At 52.3% G+C, this 18,430-nt stretch overlaps 1 protein-coding gene across 1 annotated transcript in view; it reads right to left on the bottom strand.

The window, feature by feature from the left end:
- Window positions 1-5,322: 5,322 nt before the first annotated feature.
- The window catches only part of PMF1 (polyamine modulated factor 1), a 29,011-nt gene continuing 15,903 nt past the window's right edge, over window positions 5,323-18,430 (bottom strand). Inside the window, exons 2-5 of the mRNA XM_058660432.1 lie at window positions 12,583-12,688; window positions 11,802-11,902; window positions 8,518-8,713; window positions 5,323-5,873 (exon numbers count right to left, since the gene is read on the bottom strand). Coding sequence (XP_058516415.1) covers window positions 5,820-5,873; window positions 8,518-8,713; window positions 11,802-11,902; window positions 12,583-12,688 — 457 coding nt within the window. The 3' untranslated portion in view covers window positions 5,323-5,819. The remainder of the gene's footprint in view (window positions 5,874-8,517; window positions 8,714-11,801; window positions 11,903-12,582; window positions 12,689-18,430) is intronic.

The raw sequence follows: 18,430 nt of genomic DNA, 5'->3' as shown, positions 1-18,430 counted from the left end.
TCCAGTGTCCTAAAGTGGAGAGGGAGGAACCACAGAATTTCCTGGAGAGAGATGGAAAGCAAGTGCAGGATGAGAGTTGTCGCCTTGAACGCCCCAGGATCCCATATGGGCGCCGGTTCTAATCCCGGCAGCTCCACTTCCCATCCAGCTCCCTGCTTGTGGCCTGGGAAGGCAGTCGAGGACAGCCCAAAGCCTTGGGACCCTGCACCCGCAGGGTAGACCCGGAAGGAATTTCCTGGCTCCTGGCTTCAGATCGGTGCAGCACCAATCATTGCGGTCACTTGGGGAGTGAACCATCGGACGAAAGATCTTTCTCTCTGTGTCTCCTCCTCGCTGTATATCTGACTTTCCAATAAAAATAAATACATCTTTTTAAAAAAAAGTACTAGAGCAAATTGTCTCCAGACTTGGCCTGGTAGCAGGGTTGATTCAGACAAAGTCATTTCACATCAGTAGTACTGAAGGGGGTGATGAAAAGCTTCGATTTAAAAAATATATTTATTTTTATTGAAAATGAGAGAAGGAAAAACAGAAATTTATCTGTTGATTCATCTTAAATGGCCACAATGCCTTGAGCTAAGCCGATTGAAAGCAAGGAACAAGGAGCTTCCTCCGGGTCTCCCACATGGAAGCAGGGCCCAAGGATCTGAGCCATCCTTTGACGCTTCCCCAGGCCACAAGCAGGGAATTGGCTAGTGAGTACAGCAGCCAGGGCTAGACCCAGTGCCGGTATTGCAAGGTAGAGGATTAGCCTGTTGAACCACTATGCCAGCCCCCAAAAGCTTGCATGTCAAGAGGGACTATCACACTACTTGGCATCCTCCCCCTTCAGGATAGGCAGAAAGCATGAATCACACTCTTGTTTTCTTTTTTAAAATTGCTTTATTTTTGACAATCTTTACGTGGTTAATCAGGGCACAAAGGGTCAAGGGCTATAGGAAAGTGGGTAAGACCATTATTTCCACATTCTCTTTTTTTCTGTATCTGGGGTAAAGGGGGAGATAAAGGGAGAAACCCCACCCAGCCTCCCACCCATCCCAGGTCCCTGATGTGGGGCATGCTCCGAGGGTCTTGCTCAAGTGGTTTTGATAGTTCAGCAGTCATGAATTGCTGTCAATCTCATCATTCCAAGCACAGTGAGGTCGCTGCAGAATCCAGTGATTGACATAGTCCACCTTAGAGTCTCCATTTGCCCAGTTTTTCACTGCCAACATATGGCTGGGGTAGTTGACTGATTTGTTCTGTCCTCTGTTGTGGTGCCAGGTGTCCTGTGCAGGTTCCGATGGACTGCCATATCCTCCATGAGCACCTGATTGTGCTGTCCACTGCTGTGTCTGAGCCTCTGAATAGGCTTGGCTCTGGCATTTGCACTCCGTGGCAGACCATGGAACCTGTAGTTCTCTTCATGGTTGGGGTTCTGAGCCCAGCAGTTCGATTTGGGAGATCCCCAAAGAAATTTTGTTTGAGGTGATCTCAGACCAGATTCTTGTGTGAACTTGCAAGTACAGGGCCCGGCACAGTCCATCGCCCCAATCAGCTGGATGGTTGCAATTGCTGGGTCGGTTCTGTTTCCAGCCCTGTCTTCCACTGGAACCAATGGGTGTTACAGTCCAGCCTGTGAATCACACTCTTTTGTTTTTTTTTTTTAAAGATTAATTTATTTTTATTACAAAGTCAGATATACAGAAAGGAGAAACAGAGAGGAAGATCTTTTTTTTTTTTAAATTTATTTATTTGATTACAAAGTCAGATATACAGAGAGGAGGAGAGACAGAGGGGAAGATCTTCCATCCAATGATTCATTCCCCAAGTGAGCCTCAATGGCTGATGTGCGCTGATCCGAAGCCGGGAACCAGGAACCTCTTCCGGGTCTCCCACGCGGGTGCAGTGTCCCAATGCATTGGGCCGTCCTCGACTGCTTTCCCAGGCCACAAGCAGGGAGCTGGATGGGAAGTGGAGCTGCTGGGATTAGAACCGGCGCCCATATGGGACCCTGGGGCGTTCAAGGTGAGGACTTTAGCCGCTAGGCCACGCCGCTGGGCCCGGGAGATCTTATCTGTCTCTCCTCCTCTCTGTATATCTGACTTTCCAATTAAAATAAATAAATCTTTAGAAAAAAAAAAAACTAATAATGATTCATGAGAAAGGAAATAGCTAAGGGGCTCCTCTGACCCAAATAATGTATCGATTCAGCAAACGTCCCAGGAGGATTCTCTGAGGAATTCTAAGCTTGAAACCAGAGCACTGCAGGATTTGAGGCAGCCTGCTTCTTCGGGTAGTCCAGTATTAATAAAAGTGTTGGCTGGATTCATTACATTTACTAAAACCCACAAAGATTTCACCAGTGATACCCTCCAAGGGGTAGCTAATCAGATTCCACCAGTCAAATGGCTTGGAAAAACTAGGATACCATATTAGCAGAGAAGGGGAAGTGTCTGTTATGCTGGTTGTACAATGTTGCACTTTATTTTTTAAGATTTATTCATTTTGGGCCTGGCAGCGTGGCCTAGCGGCTAAAGTCCTCGCCTTGAACGTGCCCAGGATCCCATATGGGCGCCGGTTCTAATCCCGGCAGCTCCTCTTCCCATCCAGCTCCCTGCTTGTGGCCTGGGAAAGCAGTCAAGGACAGCGTTATTTATTTTATTACAAAGTCAGATATACAGAGAGGAGGAGAGACAGGAAGATCCATCCGATGATTCACTCCCCAAGTGAGCACAATGGCTGGAGCTGAGCCAATCCGAAGCCAGGAACCAGGAGCCTCTTCTGGGTCTCCCACTCGGGGGCAGGGTCCCAGTACTCTGGGCCATCCTCGACTGCTTTCCCAGGCCACAAGCAGGGAGCTGGATGGGAAGTGGAGCTGCCGGGATTAGAACCGGCGCCCATATGGGATCCCGGCATGTTCAAGGTGAGGACTTTAGCTGCTAGGCCACGCTGCCGGGCCCCAATGTTTCACTTTTTAAAAATTTATTATTTTTATTAGAAAGTCAGACATACAGAGAGGAGGAGAGACAGAGGAAGATCTGCCATCCGCTGATTCACTCCCCAAGTGACCGCAATGGCCGGAGCTGAGCCAATCTGAAGCCAGGAGCCAGGAGCCTCTTCTGGATCTCCCATGCGGGTGAAGGGTCCCAAGGTTTTGGGCCGTCATCGGCTGCTTTCCCAGGCCACAAGCAGGGAGCTGGATGGTAAGCAGGGCTGGCTGGATTAGAACTGGTGCCCATATGGATCCCAGTGCACGCAAGGTGAGGACTTTAGCTATTAGGCTGCTGTGCTGGGTTCCAGTGTTGCACTTTTATTCCTAACAATTCTGTCCAGGATGGAACCACTGCCAAGGCTAGACAGGGCTGGCTGCTCTGACTAACGAAGAGACTGGAAATGCAGGAACTGATGACCCTTTTATGGGCTGGCTGGAGGGATGTTCGGAAAAGTAGAATGTCATGGTAGCTTTTTTTTTTTTTTTAAAGATTTATTTATTTTTCTTGGAAAGTCAGATATACAGAGAGGAGGAGAGACAGATAAGAAGATCTTCCGTCTGATGATTTACTCCCCAAATGACCGCAATGGCTGGTGCTCTGCCAATTTCGAAGCTAGGAGCCAGGAGCTCTTCTGGTTTCCCACGTGGGTGCAGGATCCCAAGGCTTTGGGCCATCCTCAACTGCTTTCCCAGGCCACAAGCAGGGAGCTGAATGGGAAGTGGAGCTGCCAGGATTAGAACCGGCGCCCATATGGGATCCTGGGGTGCATTCAAGGCGAGGACTTTAACCACTAGGCTATCGTGCCAGGCCCCAAAATGATATCAGACACTAAGCCAGACTACTTCTCCTGTGAAGAGTCAACCACTTTCAGAAAGATTCGAAAAGCAAAAGACACCAAAGTTAAAATGAAAATGGAATCAAAAGGTATAAAGAGGGGGAGCTGTGAAACTTATCCAGGGGTCCATCTTCAATATGAAATAGTGAAAAATTACTGGCAGCTAGCCTGACCAAGTAGTTTGCTGATGTGATTAGCTCAGAAGTTTACTCACCAGAAAAATCTCTAAATAAACAACTGTGTTATAACCCTGGCCCAGCACCAACTGCACCTATCAGCTCTAAATTCCTTGGGTACTTTTACCTTGTGAAGAAATATAAACTTAAGTGGGGAAGGGAAGAGAAAATAAACTTATATGGAAATAGTGAAACTTGGGCACCGGCTGGGAGGATTGCACTGCCCTGTACTCCGCCCCTGAGGAAACGGGGAAGGGACCTGCACGCTGGGGGATGAAATGCTGAGCCAGTCCACCCAGGTGTGCCTGCTTGTCAGACGCCAGTCTTGCAACATGGTCACTAAAGAGTCTCTTGCTGGATTCCACATCTCAAGTCCTTTCCTGGGGGTTGGGCACGTGTGAGGGCTTCCCACAACTGGGAGGGGGTGTCTGTTTCCCACATCTGTCTTCAGGCCAGGGAAGGTAGTCCTGCAGGGCACAGGATAGGGAGGTCTTAGGGTACACAGCAGTGGGACAGCAGGGCCCGGAGGGGTGGGGTGCAGTGCACCTCTTGTCCCTGAGCCTTCAACCTCCCAGACAGACCTTGCAGGGGGGAACCTGCCTCTTCCCAGCCCTCCCACACTGACAGGAAACCCCCTCCTCTACATACAGAACACCCTCACGCTTCCCGCCTGCCCCCCTCCCAAATCCCATAATTGAGAGCCACCACTGCCTCAGGTCAGCCTGGAGGGGAGGGAGGGGGGTCCTGCATCCCCCCTCACCACCTACACCCGAGATGGGCTGCCAGCCTGACACACCCGGATGGCAGAGATAGGGCAGGATGGACAAGAGGGAGGCTTCTGGATGCTTGGAGGGTCAGCCAGAGGGTCAGTGAGCGAGTCTCTGGGCGCGTGGCTGCCAGCAGGGGCCTTCCTTCATTCCCAGTGTCCTCACACAGACCAAACAAGTACAGGTTAGGTCTGTGTGAGGTTATCCTAGGGGAGAAACTTTGCTCCCCACTCTACCTTGTGTCTGGTCCCAAGCAGGGAGAAGCCAGAGACTTCACAACAGCTGCTCCCTGGGGCCCTGCCTTGTTCTGTGCACCCCCAGCCAGGCAGCACCCACCATGGACACCTCAAAAACAGCTTGAGAGGTGGAGGGCTGAGTGGGTTGGAAAGTGATACTCCTTTCTTTGGCAGCAAATCCTGATCTCAGGGAACTCGGGGAGTTGGTTTCTGGGATAAGGGGCAACAGGGGCTCCACTGATCCCTGGACATGATGGTCAAGCCCACCCCTGCTGACCCGGCAGGCCAGCTTGCATTGCAGGCTGTCGGGGGGAGCTTATTGCTGGAGGAAGAACCCGGCAGTCCAGGAGCAGGTCTTGGCCCAAGAGTGGCCACGGCGGAAGAAATGTCCTCCCAGATTACAGTGTGCTGCAGGAAGTTTATTTACGGATGTGGGGAGACCATGGCTAGAGCCCTTGGGCTGGCCAGCAAGGGGGCAATCAGTGGAGACTGAAAACAGGCTCCCTAAGCCAGGTCCTGGGGACACCTCAGAAACCACAGTGCTGGGGGTGGCGTGGGCCCCAGCCCAGCGGGGGGAACTTGCCAACAATTCTCCAGTCAGAATAAAGTGGGGGGATTGGAAGGGAGTGTTGTGTGTGACCCCCAGGGAGCTCCAAAGGCACTGTGGCAACGGGGCTGCTCCGGCCTGGCTCTGAAGCAAAAGCCTGGCTACTCCCGGAACCGGGTACCGCAGCAGCTGTCTGCAGGGATGCTCGCCGGGGGCCTGCCAATGCAGACCACAGGCCTGCGACCTCAGCTGCCCTCTGTTGCTGGGCTTGGCCGACTCTTCCTCACTCGGGCTCCCGCAGCACAGTCACCAGCTCCCTCTGCTCTCTGCGCAGAGCCTGAAATCAATGGCAGACAATAGACAATCAGGCAAGGAGAAAGCCCCAATCTTCTTCCCAGGCCTGGGCTTTCAGGCCTGGGTTTCTCCAGGGACCACAAGAGTGAGGTGTGCGGCTCATGTCACTGGCTCCATGATGTGGTGGGACACAAGCTTATTAGGGAGCCCACGGCCTTGGGAGGTGCTGTGGTTGCCTGTGGCCTCTGACCTTACCTGACCTTTAAGGGTCAAATGAGATGAACTGCTCAACAGCACCTCTGTGGGGCTCCCATAGGCCTCAGCAGCCGACCCACTTTAACCAGTGTTCACATCTATAGGTGCAGTGGGGGAAGGGCGGTTTGAAGAGCAGGGGACAGCCTGGAGCTGAGGTTTGGTGGATGAAGCTGACTCCTGTAATGCGGGCTTCCCATATGCATGCTGCTTCAAATCCGGCTGTTCCACTTCCGATCCAGCTCTCTTCTAATGTGACTGCGGAAGCAGTAGAGGACGGGCCAAGTGTGTAGGCCCCTGTATCCACATGGGAGATCTGGAAGAAGCTCCTGGTTCCTGGCTTTGGAGTAGCCCAGCCCAGGTTTTTTAGACATCTGAGGAGTGAACCAATAGATGAAATATTTTGCTGACTCTCCATTTCTCTCTCTGTAACTCTGCCTTTAAAAACAAATCAAATGAATGTTTTATGTGTATATACACGCAGAAGCACTGGGCGTCAGAGCTGGGGGGCTGTGCAGGTTGTTACTGGAGACCGAGTGGTGGCCCTGTGCTGATGGAGTGGTGATGGCAGCTGTGACCCCACTGCGATGGCTACCAGCAAGAGGCCTGAGCCTCAGCTCTGAGCTGGACAACTTGCCCAGGACCGGGCCGAGGACCTTGGCCACCACCTCTTTGTGTCTGTTGTCCAGGACCCCCGGGTCCAGACAGTCATAGTGTGCAGAGGCTCGAGAGGGTGGGGAAAAGAGCGAGCATGGAGAGCCAATGACCCACCACCTGCCGTGTATCCCTGCAGCTCTGAGCCCTCGAGGGTGCTGAGTGAGGATGCTCAGGCTGCAGCTGAGGGTCCTGAGAAGAGGAGGCCGGGGGATCTGGGAGCGTCATCTCAATGACAGTGACAGAGATGCCGATAATTGTGCCTCTGCCCCAACTCTTGCTCTTTCCTCTCTTCTTTCCCATCTTCTCTTTTTTTTTTTTAAAGATTTATTCATTTTATTACAGCCAGATATACAGAGGAGAGGAGAGACAGAGAGGAAGATCTTCCGTCCGATGATTCACTCCCCAAGTGACCATAACGGCTGGTGCTGCGCTGATCCGAAGCCGGGAACCAGGAACCTCTTCCGGGTCTCCCACGCGGGTGCAGGGTCCCAATGCATTGGGCCGTCCTCGACTACCCCCCCAGGCCACAAGCAGGGAGCTGGATGGGAAGTGGAGCTGCCGGGATTAGAACCGGCGTCCATATGGGATCCCGGGGCTTTCAAGGCGAGGACTTTAGCCACTAGGCCACACCGCCGGGCCCTCCCATCTTCTCTAAGATTTTTTTTTTTACAGATTTATTTTTATTTTGTATTGCAAAGTCAGCTATACAGAGAGGAGGAGAGACAGAGAGGAATTTCTTCCACCTGATGATTCACTCCCCAAGTGACCGCAATGGCTGGAGCTGAGCCAACCTAAAGCCAGGAGCTTCTTCCAGGTCTCCCACATGGGTGCAGGGTCCCAAGGCTTTGGGCCGTCCTCAACTGCTTTCCCAGGCCACAAGCAGGGAGCTGGATGGGAAGTGGAGCTGCTGGAATTAGAACCGGTGCCCATATGGGATCCTGGCACGTTCAAGGCGAGGACTTTAGCTACTTTGCTATTGCACCGGGCCCAACTCCTGACATCATTCTAAGGTACACATTTTTTTTTAAGCTTTTTAACTGATTTTTTTTTTATCATATTTTGACAATCTTTACATTGTTTATTACGGTAAAATGTTACAAGGGCTAAAGGGAATATTGAGGAGAAATCCCACCCAGTCTCAAGGTACACATTTTAAAGATAGTGGGCAGAGGAATGGCACAGTGGCTCAACAGGCCAATCTTCCCCTTGCAGGATTAGTATCCCATATGGGTGGGATATGGTTTGTGTCCCAGCTGCTTCATTTCCAATCCAGCTCTCTGTTTGTGGCCTGGGAAAGCAGTGGAGGATAGCCCAGGGTCTTAGGACCCTGCACCCACTTGGGAGACCTGGAGGAAGCTCCTGAGGGGCTCAGTTCCAGCCATTATAGCCAGGTGGAGAGTGAAGCAGTACATGGAAGATCTTTCTCTGTCTCTCCTTCTCTCTGTGAATCCTGCCTTTCAAATAAAAGATGAATGTTTAAAGATACTGGGGACAATGGCCTTGGGGGTAGTAGTCACTGAACACGGAGGGATTCACTGACTGTGAAGTGGAGGAACCACTGCATTGTCACTTCCTCCCCGTCACTTCCTCCTTTGCTGGTCCCAGGACGGGATGGGACTCTGGGAGGTGGTGAGGAGACTACTGCACTCACCCGGGGAGAGGCCATGAGTGGCTGTGCTACGGTGGCAGACCCTGCTGCTCCCTACGGGGATGCCTTGTGTGGGGACAGAGGAAGCCACAGCGGTGGGCCCCTGGGGAGGAAGCCAGCAGACACTGACCTGCCAGGCCTGCTGCCGGGCCTGCACCTGCAGCTGCAAATCCTCCACCTGCCGGCGCCCGGCCAGGACGGCCTCTGCCAGCTGCCGGTTCTTGGCTTCCTGTTTCTGCACGTGCTGTCGTAGGGTGTCCCGCTGCTTCAGGAAGTAGGGGACCATGGTGCTGCGCAGGTCCTTCTCGGGGATCCCACTGGGGCGCCTAGAGGGCCACGGGGGACAGGGAGGGAGGGACATATAGTCTGTGAAGATTCTCCTTTCAGGCCCAAAACCCGCCACATTCCCACCCGGTGGTGCCAAGACCTTCCCGCAGCCCTGCTCTCCTCCAGAGACCTGCTCCTGATGGGGACACTCGCCTGCTATTCCCCAGCCCCAGTGCCAAGGGCTCCACCTCCCCCTTCTTGCTTGACCTTCCCAACCACAGCCTGCAATACTCCTCTCTCCACTGTCTGGCGCCTCAGCGTCACAGGTGACTTTGCAGTCCCTGCCCTGGTGGCAGGTGTCCCACTGAGGCATCCTCCTCACCACACTGTGAGCTGGAGGGAGGGACAAGGCGTGGCAGCAGGATGAGCTCCAGGCTGGGGAGGGAACCCCTGAGACAAGGCTCAAACCCCAAGAGGCCCCAGAAAGCGTTGGCTGACATGGGAAGAGAAACCAAGCCGGGTATAAGATGAGATGATGTGGAGTGGATTCTTTTAGAAATTCTTTCTGGGGCCAGGTTAAAACGCTGGCAAAGCTATCTGTATGACAAATCCGACTACTAGGGTCCCATGTCTGCCTCTGGCTTCTAGCTAGGGTAGACTGCGGGTGGTGGCACTGATAGTTCAACTTCACTGGGCCTCCTGTCACCTGGAATGAGTTTTCAGCTCCCACCTTTGGCCTGAGCCAGCTCAACTGGCTAGGAGTATTTGGGATGTGAACCACTAGGTGAGAGCTCTCTCTCTTGCTCTGCTTTTCAAATATATATATATATGTATTTAAAGATTTATTTATTTTATTGGAAAGGCAGATATACAGAGAGGAGCAGAGACAGAGAGGAAGATCCTCGGTCTGATGATTCACTCCCCAAGTGAGCCGCAATGGGCCGGTGCTGCGCCGATCCGAAGCCAGAAGCCAGGAACCTCTTTCCGGGTCTCTGACGCAGGTGCTGGGTCCCAAGGCTTTTGGACCGTCCTTGACTGCTTCTCCAGGCCACAAGCAGGGAGCTAGATGGGAAATGGAGCTGCCGGGACTAGAACCGGCACCACATGGAATCCCAGGCGTTCAAGGCAAGGAACCCAACCATTACACTGTCACACTAGGCCCCTCAATTATATTTTTAACATTAAAAAAATTAAATAAGGCCCAGTGCAGTGCCCTAGTGGCTAAGCTCTTCGCCTTGCACATGCCAGGATCCCATATGGGTGCTGGTTCATATCCTGGCAGCCCCACTTCCCATCCAGCTCCCTGCTTGTGGCCTGGGAAAGCAGTGGAGGACGGCCCATAGTTTTGGGACCCTGAACCTGTGTGGGAAACCCGGAGGAAGCTCCTGGCTCCTGGCTTCAGATTGGCTCAGCTCCGGCTGTTGCGGCCACTTGGGAAATGAATCAGCAGACAGATTTTCCTCTCTGGGGCCCGGGGGCGTGGCCTAGAGGCTAAGGTCCTTGCCTTGAACGCACCGGGATCCCATATGGGTGCTGGTTCTAATCCCAGCAGCTCCACTTCCCATCCAGCTCCCTGCTTGTGGCCTGGGAAAGCAGTCGAGGACGGCCCAAAGCCTTGGGACCCAGCACCCACGTGGGAAAACCTGGAAGAGGTTCCTGGTTCCCGGCTTCGGATTGGCGCACACCGGCCCGTTGCGGCTCACTTGGGGAGTGAATCATCGGATGGAAGATCTTCCTCTCTGTCTCTCCTCCTCTCTGTATATCTGATTTTGTAATAAAAATAAATCTTTAAAAAAAAAAAAGATTTTCCTTTGTCTCTCCTCTCTGTATATCTGACTTTGCAATAAAGAAAAACCTTTTAAAAAATTAAATATATGGGGCCCGGCGGCATGGCCTAGCGGCTAAAGTCCTCGCCTTGAATGCCCCGGGATCCCATATGTGTGCCGGTTCTAATCCCGGCAGCTCCACTTCCCATCTAGCTCCCTGCTTGTGGCCTGGAAAAGCCCAATGCATTGGGACCCTGCACCCGCGTGGGAGACCCGGAAGAGGTTCCTGGTTCCCAGCTTCGGATCGGCGCAGCACTGGCCGTTGCGGCTCACTTGGGGAATGAATCATTAGACGGAAGATTTTCCTCTCTGTCTCTGCTCCTCTCTGTATATCTGACTTTGTAATAAAATAAATAAATCTTTAAAAAAAATTAAATATATGTATTGATATTTCAGTTGTAAAACTTAATTCTTTTAAGTATTAAGGGGGTCACAGAGCATATGGAAGTTCAAAAAATATAATCAAGTTGCCTAAAAGGTTTCTCTGGCCTGAGCTACTAGGCAGGAGGGAGGTTGCTCAGGTCCTGGTGGCCTGTCTTACCTGCTTAGGCCCCAGGCCCCACCCCTGCAGCCTGCCCCTGGCCTGAGCCACAGCTGGGCTGCCCACCAGAAGGTCAGCTCTGCCCATTGCTCAGTACTTGGCATCTCAAACATGTAGAGCCAGTGCTCCCTACATCCTTGTTCAGTATCAGAGGAGTAAGAACCAGATGCCAGCTGGCCCCACGAGTGCAACTCCCCACTGGTCTGCCTCCTCCTATTCCCTGGCCCTTCCTCTCCTCGCACAGGCCCAGGGGGTCCTGAGAGGTACACCCCGATGGAGCAACCACTTCCCCAGGGCTCTCATCCCCTCAACTGCTCTGTGTCTGGTCTCTTGTCCTTGTCAAATGGTCCTCTCTCAGAGGTCATGCTTCTGTGTTATCTTACAGACATGGGTCAATCTCTCTTTGTTAACAAAAATCCTGATTCCCTGACTGTGCATATTTAAAAAAAAAAGTATATATATATATATATATATATATATATATATATATGTAAAATTATTCATTTGAAAGGCAGAGTTACAGAGAAGCTCTATCTTCTACCCATGGGTTCACTGTTCAAATGGCTGCAACAGCTGGGAATGGCTGGTATGCGCACCAGGAACCCCATCCTGGTTTTCAAGCTAGTGGCAGGCACTCAAGCCCCTGGGCCATCCTCTGCTACTTTCCCAGGCAGACTGGTAGGGAGCTGGATGGGAAGTGGAGCAGCCAGGCCCTCTACACTACAGCTCCAGGACCCAAAGTTACTCTTCTTACCTCCCTGCCCACTAGCCCATCCTCACCAGGCTGGCTCCTTGCGGTCTTTGCCTTCTTCCACAATTTTATCCAAGGAATTTAAGACAGCTTCGAGGTTGCCTTCCTCCTTGATTTCAGAGATCTCGTCCTTTATAGGAAAGAGGAGAAAGTTGGCATGATGCCAGTGAGCCCACGTAGAGACCCACGAAAGAGCTGACAGCATTCAGTAAGCACTTGGCTAATTTCCATCCTGTGTCTTTATACTTCTCCAACACCTGACCTTGGCTTTTATAATGAAGAAAATAAAATGCAGAAGCATTTCAATGGAGCCCAGCGAGCTCGTCCCTCCTCCCACTGCCTCGGAAGGCCACAGCCTTGCTATACCCCACGGTCGGATATCTGGCTGCAGCAGCTGCACTGGTGCCTTGTGGGCCCCTGGGACGTCACAGCCACGTAAATGTGTAAATGAAAGTGCCCCACATCTGCATCCCCAGTGTTGTTCAGTTCCTCCAAATTTAAGCAATTGATTCAATGCCCCTGTGCTGGGCAGGGGCTAAGGGGTTACAGGGTTGTAAGTCCTGTGTGCACTGGCTGAGCTCACACAGTCTGGTGGGGCAGACAACATATAAAACCCATCATTACAACATGGGGCCATGAGAGAACATGTACTTAAGATCCCTAGGTCATTTGGAGCAGCTGTGGCCAGCAGGGAGGGGCAGGGCAGCTCCAAGGGCAGAGTGGCCAAGGGAGAAGTCCCTCACCTTGGGGCACTTGACAATTTGGAGACAAACCCAAGCCAAAGGCAACTATGGGCCTCTTGCCACTCACCCGGATAGACGTCTGCAGCTGAGTTATAAACTTGTCGTAGATGCGCTGGGTCATGTCAGGCTGCAGCTGGTAGAAGCGCTTGTAGCAGTGCGTGAATCTCTTGTAGCTGGCAGGGAGGGAGAGAAGGCAAAAGGAACATGGTCAGACACATATGCGCCCAGTGCTCAGGCTGGCCCCACGCTCTGCCGGCTCCAGGGCCCTGGAAAGTGCAAGTCAGCACAGCTCAATCTTGCCAGGGTCTGCTCTGTCTCTCTCTCTTTTTTTTAAATTTATTTTTATTAGAAATAATTACAGAAAGAGAAAGAGAAACAGAGAGAAAGATCTTCCACCTGCTGATTCACTCCCCAAATGGCTGCAATGGCTGAAGCTGAGCTGTTCTGAAGCCAGGAGCAAAGAGCTTCTTCTGGATCTCCCACTTGGATGCAGGTCCCAAGGCCTTGGGCCGTCCTCGACTGCTTTCCCAGGCCACAAGCAGGGAGCTGGATGGGAAGTAGAGCAGCCAAAACACAAATTGGTGCCCATACTGGATGGTGGCTCTTGAAGGTGGTGAATTAGCTTGTTGAGCCACAGCGCTGGTGCCCTTTCTTCCTCTTTGCAGAGCTCAGCTGAGTTCAGGGGTTCATCGTTGAAAAGTGGGGTCATGTTCAGCAATGTTCAACCTCACTGTATACAAAATGCCCACGAGGAAGACTTGTGGAAACACAGGTCACTGCACGAGTCTCTAACAGGCTCCGTGTGTGGCTGAGGCTGAGGCCTTGAGAGCACTCTTGGAGGACTTGTGTTCCTTCCAGTGCTCTTGCGGGGCCTGTGTTAGGACAGGGTGTGCAGCCTCTGGGAATGTCCTACCAGGAGCCACAGGAAGAAGGTGCCTCACTCCCTGCGGCACATTACTGCAAGCAGCGGCCGGCAACCAGGGCCCCAGCCTGCCGGTGAAGCTTACATCAACCTGCAGCCACCCTCACCGGGACCTTCTTGTCCAGTTACTGCTCTGATCTCTTTGTTACCAGCAGCTGAGCACTCTTTGCTGACAAAGCCCTTGTAGCTGGAAGAATCTAAAGGTACACAGTATAGGGCTAGTGTTGTGCTACAGGCAGTTAAGGGCTGCTTGCAACGCCAGCATCCTATTACCCAAACCAAAGGTAAACGCTCCACATAGTCCAACCTGCAGGCTAAGCCGAGGTGTCAACAGACAGCACCCAGAGCAGGAGTGCTGCATCTTTTTGCCCCTCAGCAGAGCCCCCAGAACTCTAGCTTTGCTCCTGGTTCCACCAGCCATGCAGTCTGTGATCACAGGAAGGAATGTGGGGGACACACCATGCCTAACCAAGTGGGGCTGGAACTGAACCTCGGTAATTGAGGCTTGAAGCTGAACTTGGCACACCCACTGGAGATCCTGTTTCTACTTCCCAGCCCACAGGGAGGGCAAAGGGTCTGAGCAGGGCATGATGTTCCTCAGCTCGGGCAGCCAAGAGCAGACAGGGCCCACAGCAGGGAGGCACACACTGCTCCCCCGCCCCAGCTGCTGGTGAGCTCTTCTAGGAATCTCAGGAACGTGCTGGGCCCCAGAGCCGTGCACACTCATGCAGGTGCACAAGCCGCGAGTACACCCTGAACAGCACTGTGAAGCTTCTTGAGGCAGGGAGGGAGCAAGGGTCAGGGCCAGTGTCAGTGGGTCCAAGAGCCATTGGACTCCCAGCCAGGGCCCACACAGACTTGGAAAGGGGCAAATGGCCAGTGGACCTCAAGAAACTACTCCAGGAGAAGCAGCAAGGCAACAGGCTTCGGCAAGAACTTGTGTCCATGTGCCCCCAAAGCACAAACCCCCGTCTTTTCCGGCAGCACATCAGATCCCTGTTGATGAGACCCCCGGCTTTGTGGCTGGGATCTCCTGGTGCCCGGGGCAGCGTGCCTCTGCACTATAGACTGACAGCAGGTGCCACGGCCTGCCTGCTCTCAGCCACCCCTCCCTGCGCTGGGCTGTTTGGGAAGAGGGGTCCTCCCCCACAGCTTCCGCCCAGCGGGATGGAACCTTGGCTTTCCCGGGGTGCATGGGAAGTCACTCAGCTGTGTGCTGTGCAAGTGCACAGATCTTGGGAACAGATTGCCAGCTCTTTTGCCTGGGGTCCAAATCTTGTCAGCTGAGTGGCCTCAGCCCTCCCTGCCTGTATCCATACACGCACGCTCACCAAGCCTCTGGAGGCACCGGAAGGCTGCAGGTTGATTTCAACATTGAGGGTTCTTGAAGTTTACGCAAAGCGCACCTTATGAAACAACTGGGCCATCAGGATCTGTCCACATTAGAGAAGCGGCTATGCTATGGCCTCAACAGGCTCCAGTTGTCACCACTGAAAAATATCTATTTCCATCTCCTTAAAAGGCTGAGTGACAAAGAGGAAGACACAGCAAGAGGTATCTTTGATCCACTGGTTCACACCCCACATGCCTGTAATGGCCAGGGTTGGGCGAGGCACAAACTCAAGAACTCAGAACTCCATCTGAGGACTCCCCAGTGGGTGGGACTCAGGAACTTGAGAACTATCATCAGTGGCCTCCCAGGGTACATTAGCCCTAAGATGGGACAGAAGCAGAGCAGCCAGACCTTGAAGCAGCACCCAGATACGGGATGCAGGAAGTCCAGGCAGGGGCTCACCCCACAAGGCTCACCACTCAAATAATGAGCTTTTTTGCTTTTTAAAGATTTATTTATTTTTCTTGGAAAGTCAGATTTACAAAGAGACAAACAGGAAGCACTTCTATCCACTGGTTCACTCCCCAAGTAGCCACAATGGCCAGAGCTGAGCCAATCTGGAGCCAGAAGCCAGGAGCCTCTTCCGGGTCTCCCATGTGGGTGCAGGATCCCAAGAGTTTGGGCCATCCTCGACTGCTTTCCCAGGCCACAAGCAGGGAGCTAGATGGGAAGTGGAGTTGCTGGGACAGGAACCAGAGCCCATATGGGATCCTGGCATGAGCAAAGCGAGGACTTTAGCCAGTAGGCTACCGTGCCAGGCTTCCCAAATAATGACCTTTTTTTAAAAAAAAGATTTATTTATTTTTATTGGAAAGTCAGATATACAGAGAGGAGAGAGGATATACAGAGAGTGCAAGGTGAAGACTATCAGGCTACTGTGCCAAGCCCCCAAATAATAAGCTTTAATAAAAAACATTTTTGAGTCCAGAATCAGGTTCTGGTGGCTTGCCCATATGTTGCAGAACACTACAGCAAGATAACAAAGAAAGAAATATGTGCTGGGGATGGCGTACAAAAGGTGGTAAGGCAGCCCCAAAGGCAGCAAGGCCTGCTGGTTCTCCTGTAGCATAGAACGCTGCGAGCTGCCCAACCGAAGAGCTGTTTCACAGGATGACCACCAGAGGGCAGGCAGTGACCAGCACATCTATCTCACTAAGCGTAGGGAGCCCAACGGCCTAGAGGAAGACAGAGTTGGGGAAGACAGACACTCCAGCTGGTCAGTCAGTCCCTGGCCAATGACACAACCATCCCCTGTTGAACATTTCTCTGGGGCCAGAGTTGTGGTGTGGCCACTTCCACTTCTGATTCAACTCCTTGCTTATGACCTGGGAAGGCAGGGAACGATCACCCAAGCCCTTGGGCCCCTGCACCCAAGTGGAAAACCTGGATGGAGTTTCAGGCTCCTGGCTTCAGCCTGGCTCAGCCCTAACTGCTGTGGCCATCTGGGGAGTGAACTAGTGGATGGAAAATCACTCTCTAAGATTTTTTTCTGGGGCCAGCGCAGTGGCAATGACAATTTAATCTACCCCCTTCAAGTCCTGGCATCCCATATTGGCACTGGTTCTAGTCTTGGCTGCTCCACTTCCCCATCCAGTTCCCTGCTTGTGGCCTCAGAGAGCAGCAGAGGATGGCCCAAGTACTTGGGATCCTGCACCTGTGTGGGAGACTAGGAAGAAACTCCTGGCTCCTGGCTTTGGATCAGTTCAGCTCCAGCTGTCATAGTCATTTGGGGAGTAAACCTGTGGATGGTACATCTGTGTTTCTCCCTGTAAATCTGACTTTCAATAAAAATAATCTGAAAAAGCAAGCAAGCAGCAGCAGCAGCTCCAGGAAGCTGGGAGAACAGGAAGAACCCTTCGTTTTCACTGAGAAGGCACAGGATGCAAAAGGAGATTTCAACAGGGCCGTGCTTCTGGGCTCCAGGAGTGCGGGAGAGGCCCAGCTTGGAGCCTGCCTTGGCCAAGCCACTGCTAGGAAGAGTCTGAGCAGAGGATGGACGTGATGGCCCAGCACTGCTGGCTATGGGGGATGTCATCTAGCTTGCTTTTCTCCTCAAGTATTTATAGTAAACATATGTCAAGTTGGGGGGGGGGGGAACAATCTGGGTAACTGACATGTAAATATTAGTATTTACAACAAACCAATTCCTGTCCCAGGTACACTCTGCCCTCGGGATGAAAGCCTTTCAACACTTTGAACTTAATGACTTGGGCGGGGGGAAGGTCCAAGCACCTGCATGCATCCTAAAAGGTTTGCGTTTGGAGCAGGTACAGGAGCAGCATAGGACACTTGTGTCCCACAGCAGAGACCGGGGGCTGGTCCCCTGGCTCTGCCGCTGTCTTGGCTTCCCACTACAGCAGACCCTGGGAGGTCATGCTATGGACCAAATAACGGTTCCTATCACCCACCTGGGAGACCCAGACTCAATTATCAGCTCCCAGTTTCTACTGGGTCCACTCTCGGCCTCTTAGTACCTTTTTTGAGGGGGTGGGAAGGGGAGGATAAGGGATGAACCAATGGATCGGAACTATCTCTGAAATAAAAGATCCGTGTGTCTCTTTTGTTTTAAAGATTTATCTTTTCTTGGGGATTGGAAAATGGGGAGAGGGGAATCCCAGACTATACAGAATTGTACAATAAATTTCAAAAATAAAAATTTAAAAATAGGGCTTGGCAGCGTGGCCTAGCGGCTAAAGTCTTCGCCTTGAACGCACCAGGATCCCCTATGGGCGCTGGTTCAAATCCCGGCAACTCCACTTCCCATCCAGCTCCCTGCTTGTGGCCTGGGAAAGCAGTCGAGGGCGGCCCAAAGCTTTGGGACCCTGCACCTGTGTGGGAGACCTGGAAGAGGCTCCTGGCTCCTGGCTTCGGATCAGCGCAGCACCGGTCGTTGCACTCACTTGGGGAGTGAATCATCGGACCGAGGATCTTCTTCTCTGTCTCTCCTCCTCTCTCTGTATATCTGACTTTAGAATGAAAATAAATAAATCTTTAAAAAAATTTTTTAAATATATAAAAATGATTTATCTATTTTTAAAAATCTTATTTTTTATTGCAAGTCAGATACACAGAGAGCCACAACAGCTGGAGCTGAGCCGATTCAATGCCAGGAGCCAGGAGCTTCCTCTGGGTCTCCCACATGGGTGCTGAGTCCCAAGTCCTTTGGCCATCCTCAACTGGTTTTCCAGGCCACAGGCAGGGAGCTGGATGACAAGCGGGGCTGCCAGGATTAGAACCAGTGCCCACACGTGCAAGGCAAGGACTTTGGCTACTAGGCAACTTCAGCTACTAGGCTACTGCGCCGGCCCTGATTTATCTATTTTTATTTGAAAGGCAGATTTACAGAGAGAGATTCTCAAGCCGCTGGTTCACTTCCCAAATAGCTGCAAAAACCGGAGCTGAGCTGATCCAAAGCCAGGAGCTAGGAGCCTTTTCTGGGTCTCCCACGTGGGTGTAGGGTCCCAAGTCCTTGGGCTGTCCTTGACTGCTTTCCTAGGCCATAAGCAGAGAGCTGGATGGGAAGCAGGACATCCAGAACACAAGCTAGTGTCCATAGGATGTAGGCAGAGGATCAGCCTATTGAGCCACTGTCCCAAAGTT

Source organism: Ochotona princeps, chromosome 2 (assembly GCF_030435755.1).
Source record: "Ochotona princeps isolate mOchPri1 chromosome 2, mOchPri1.hap1, whole genome shotgun sequence".
Lineage (NCBI taxonomy): Eukaryota > Metazoa > Chordata > Mammalia > Lagomorpha > Ochotonidae > Ochotona > Ochotona princeps.
Note: the sequence above shows the minus strand (reverse complement) of the source record. Positions and strands in the feature narration are given on the sequence as shown.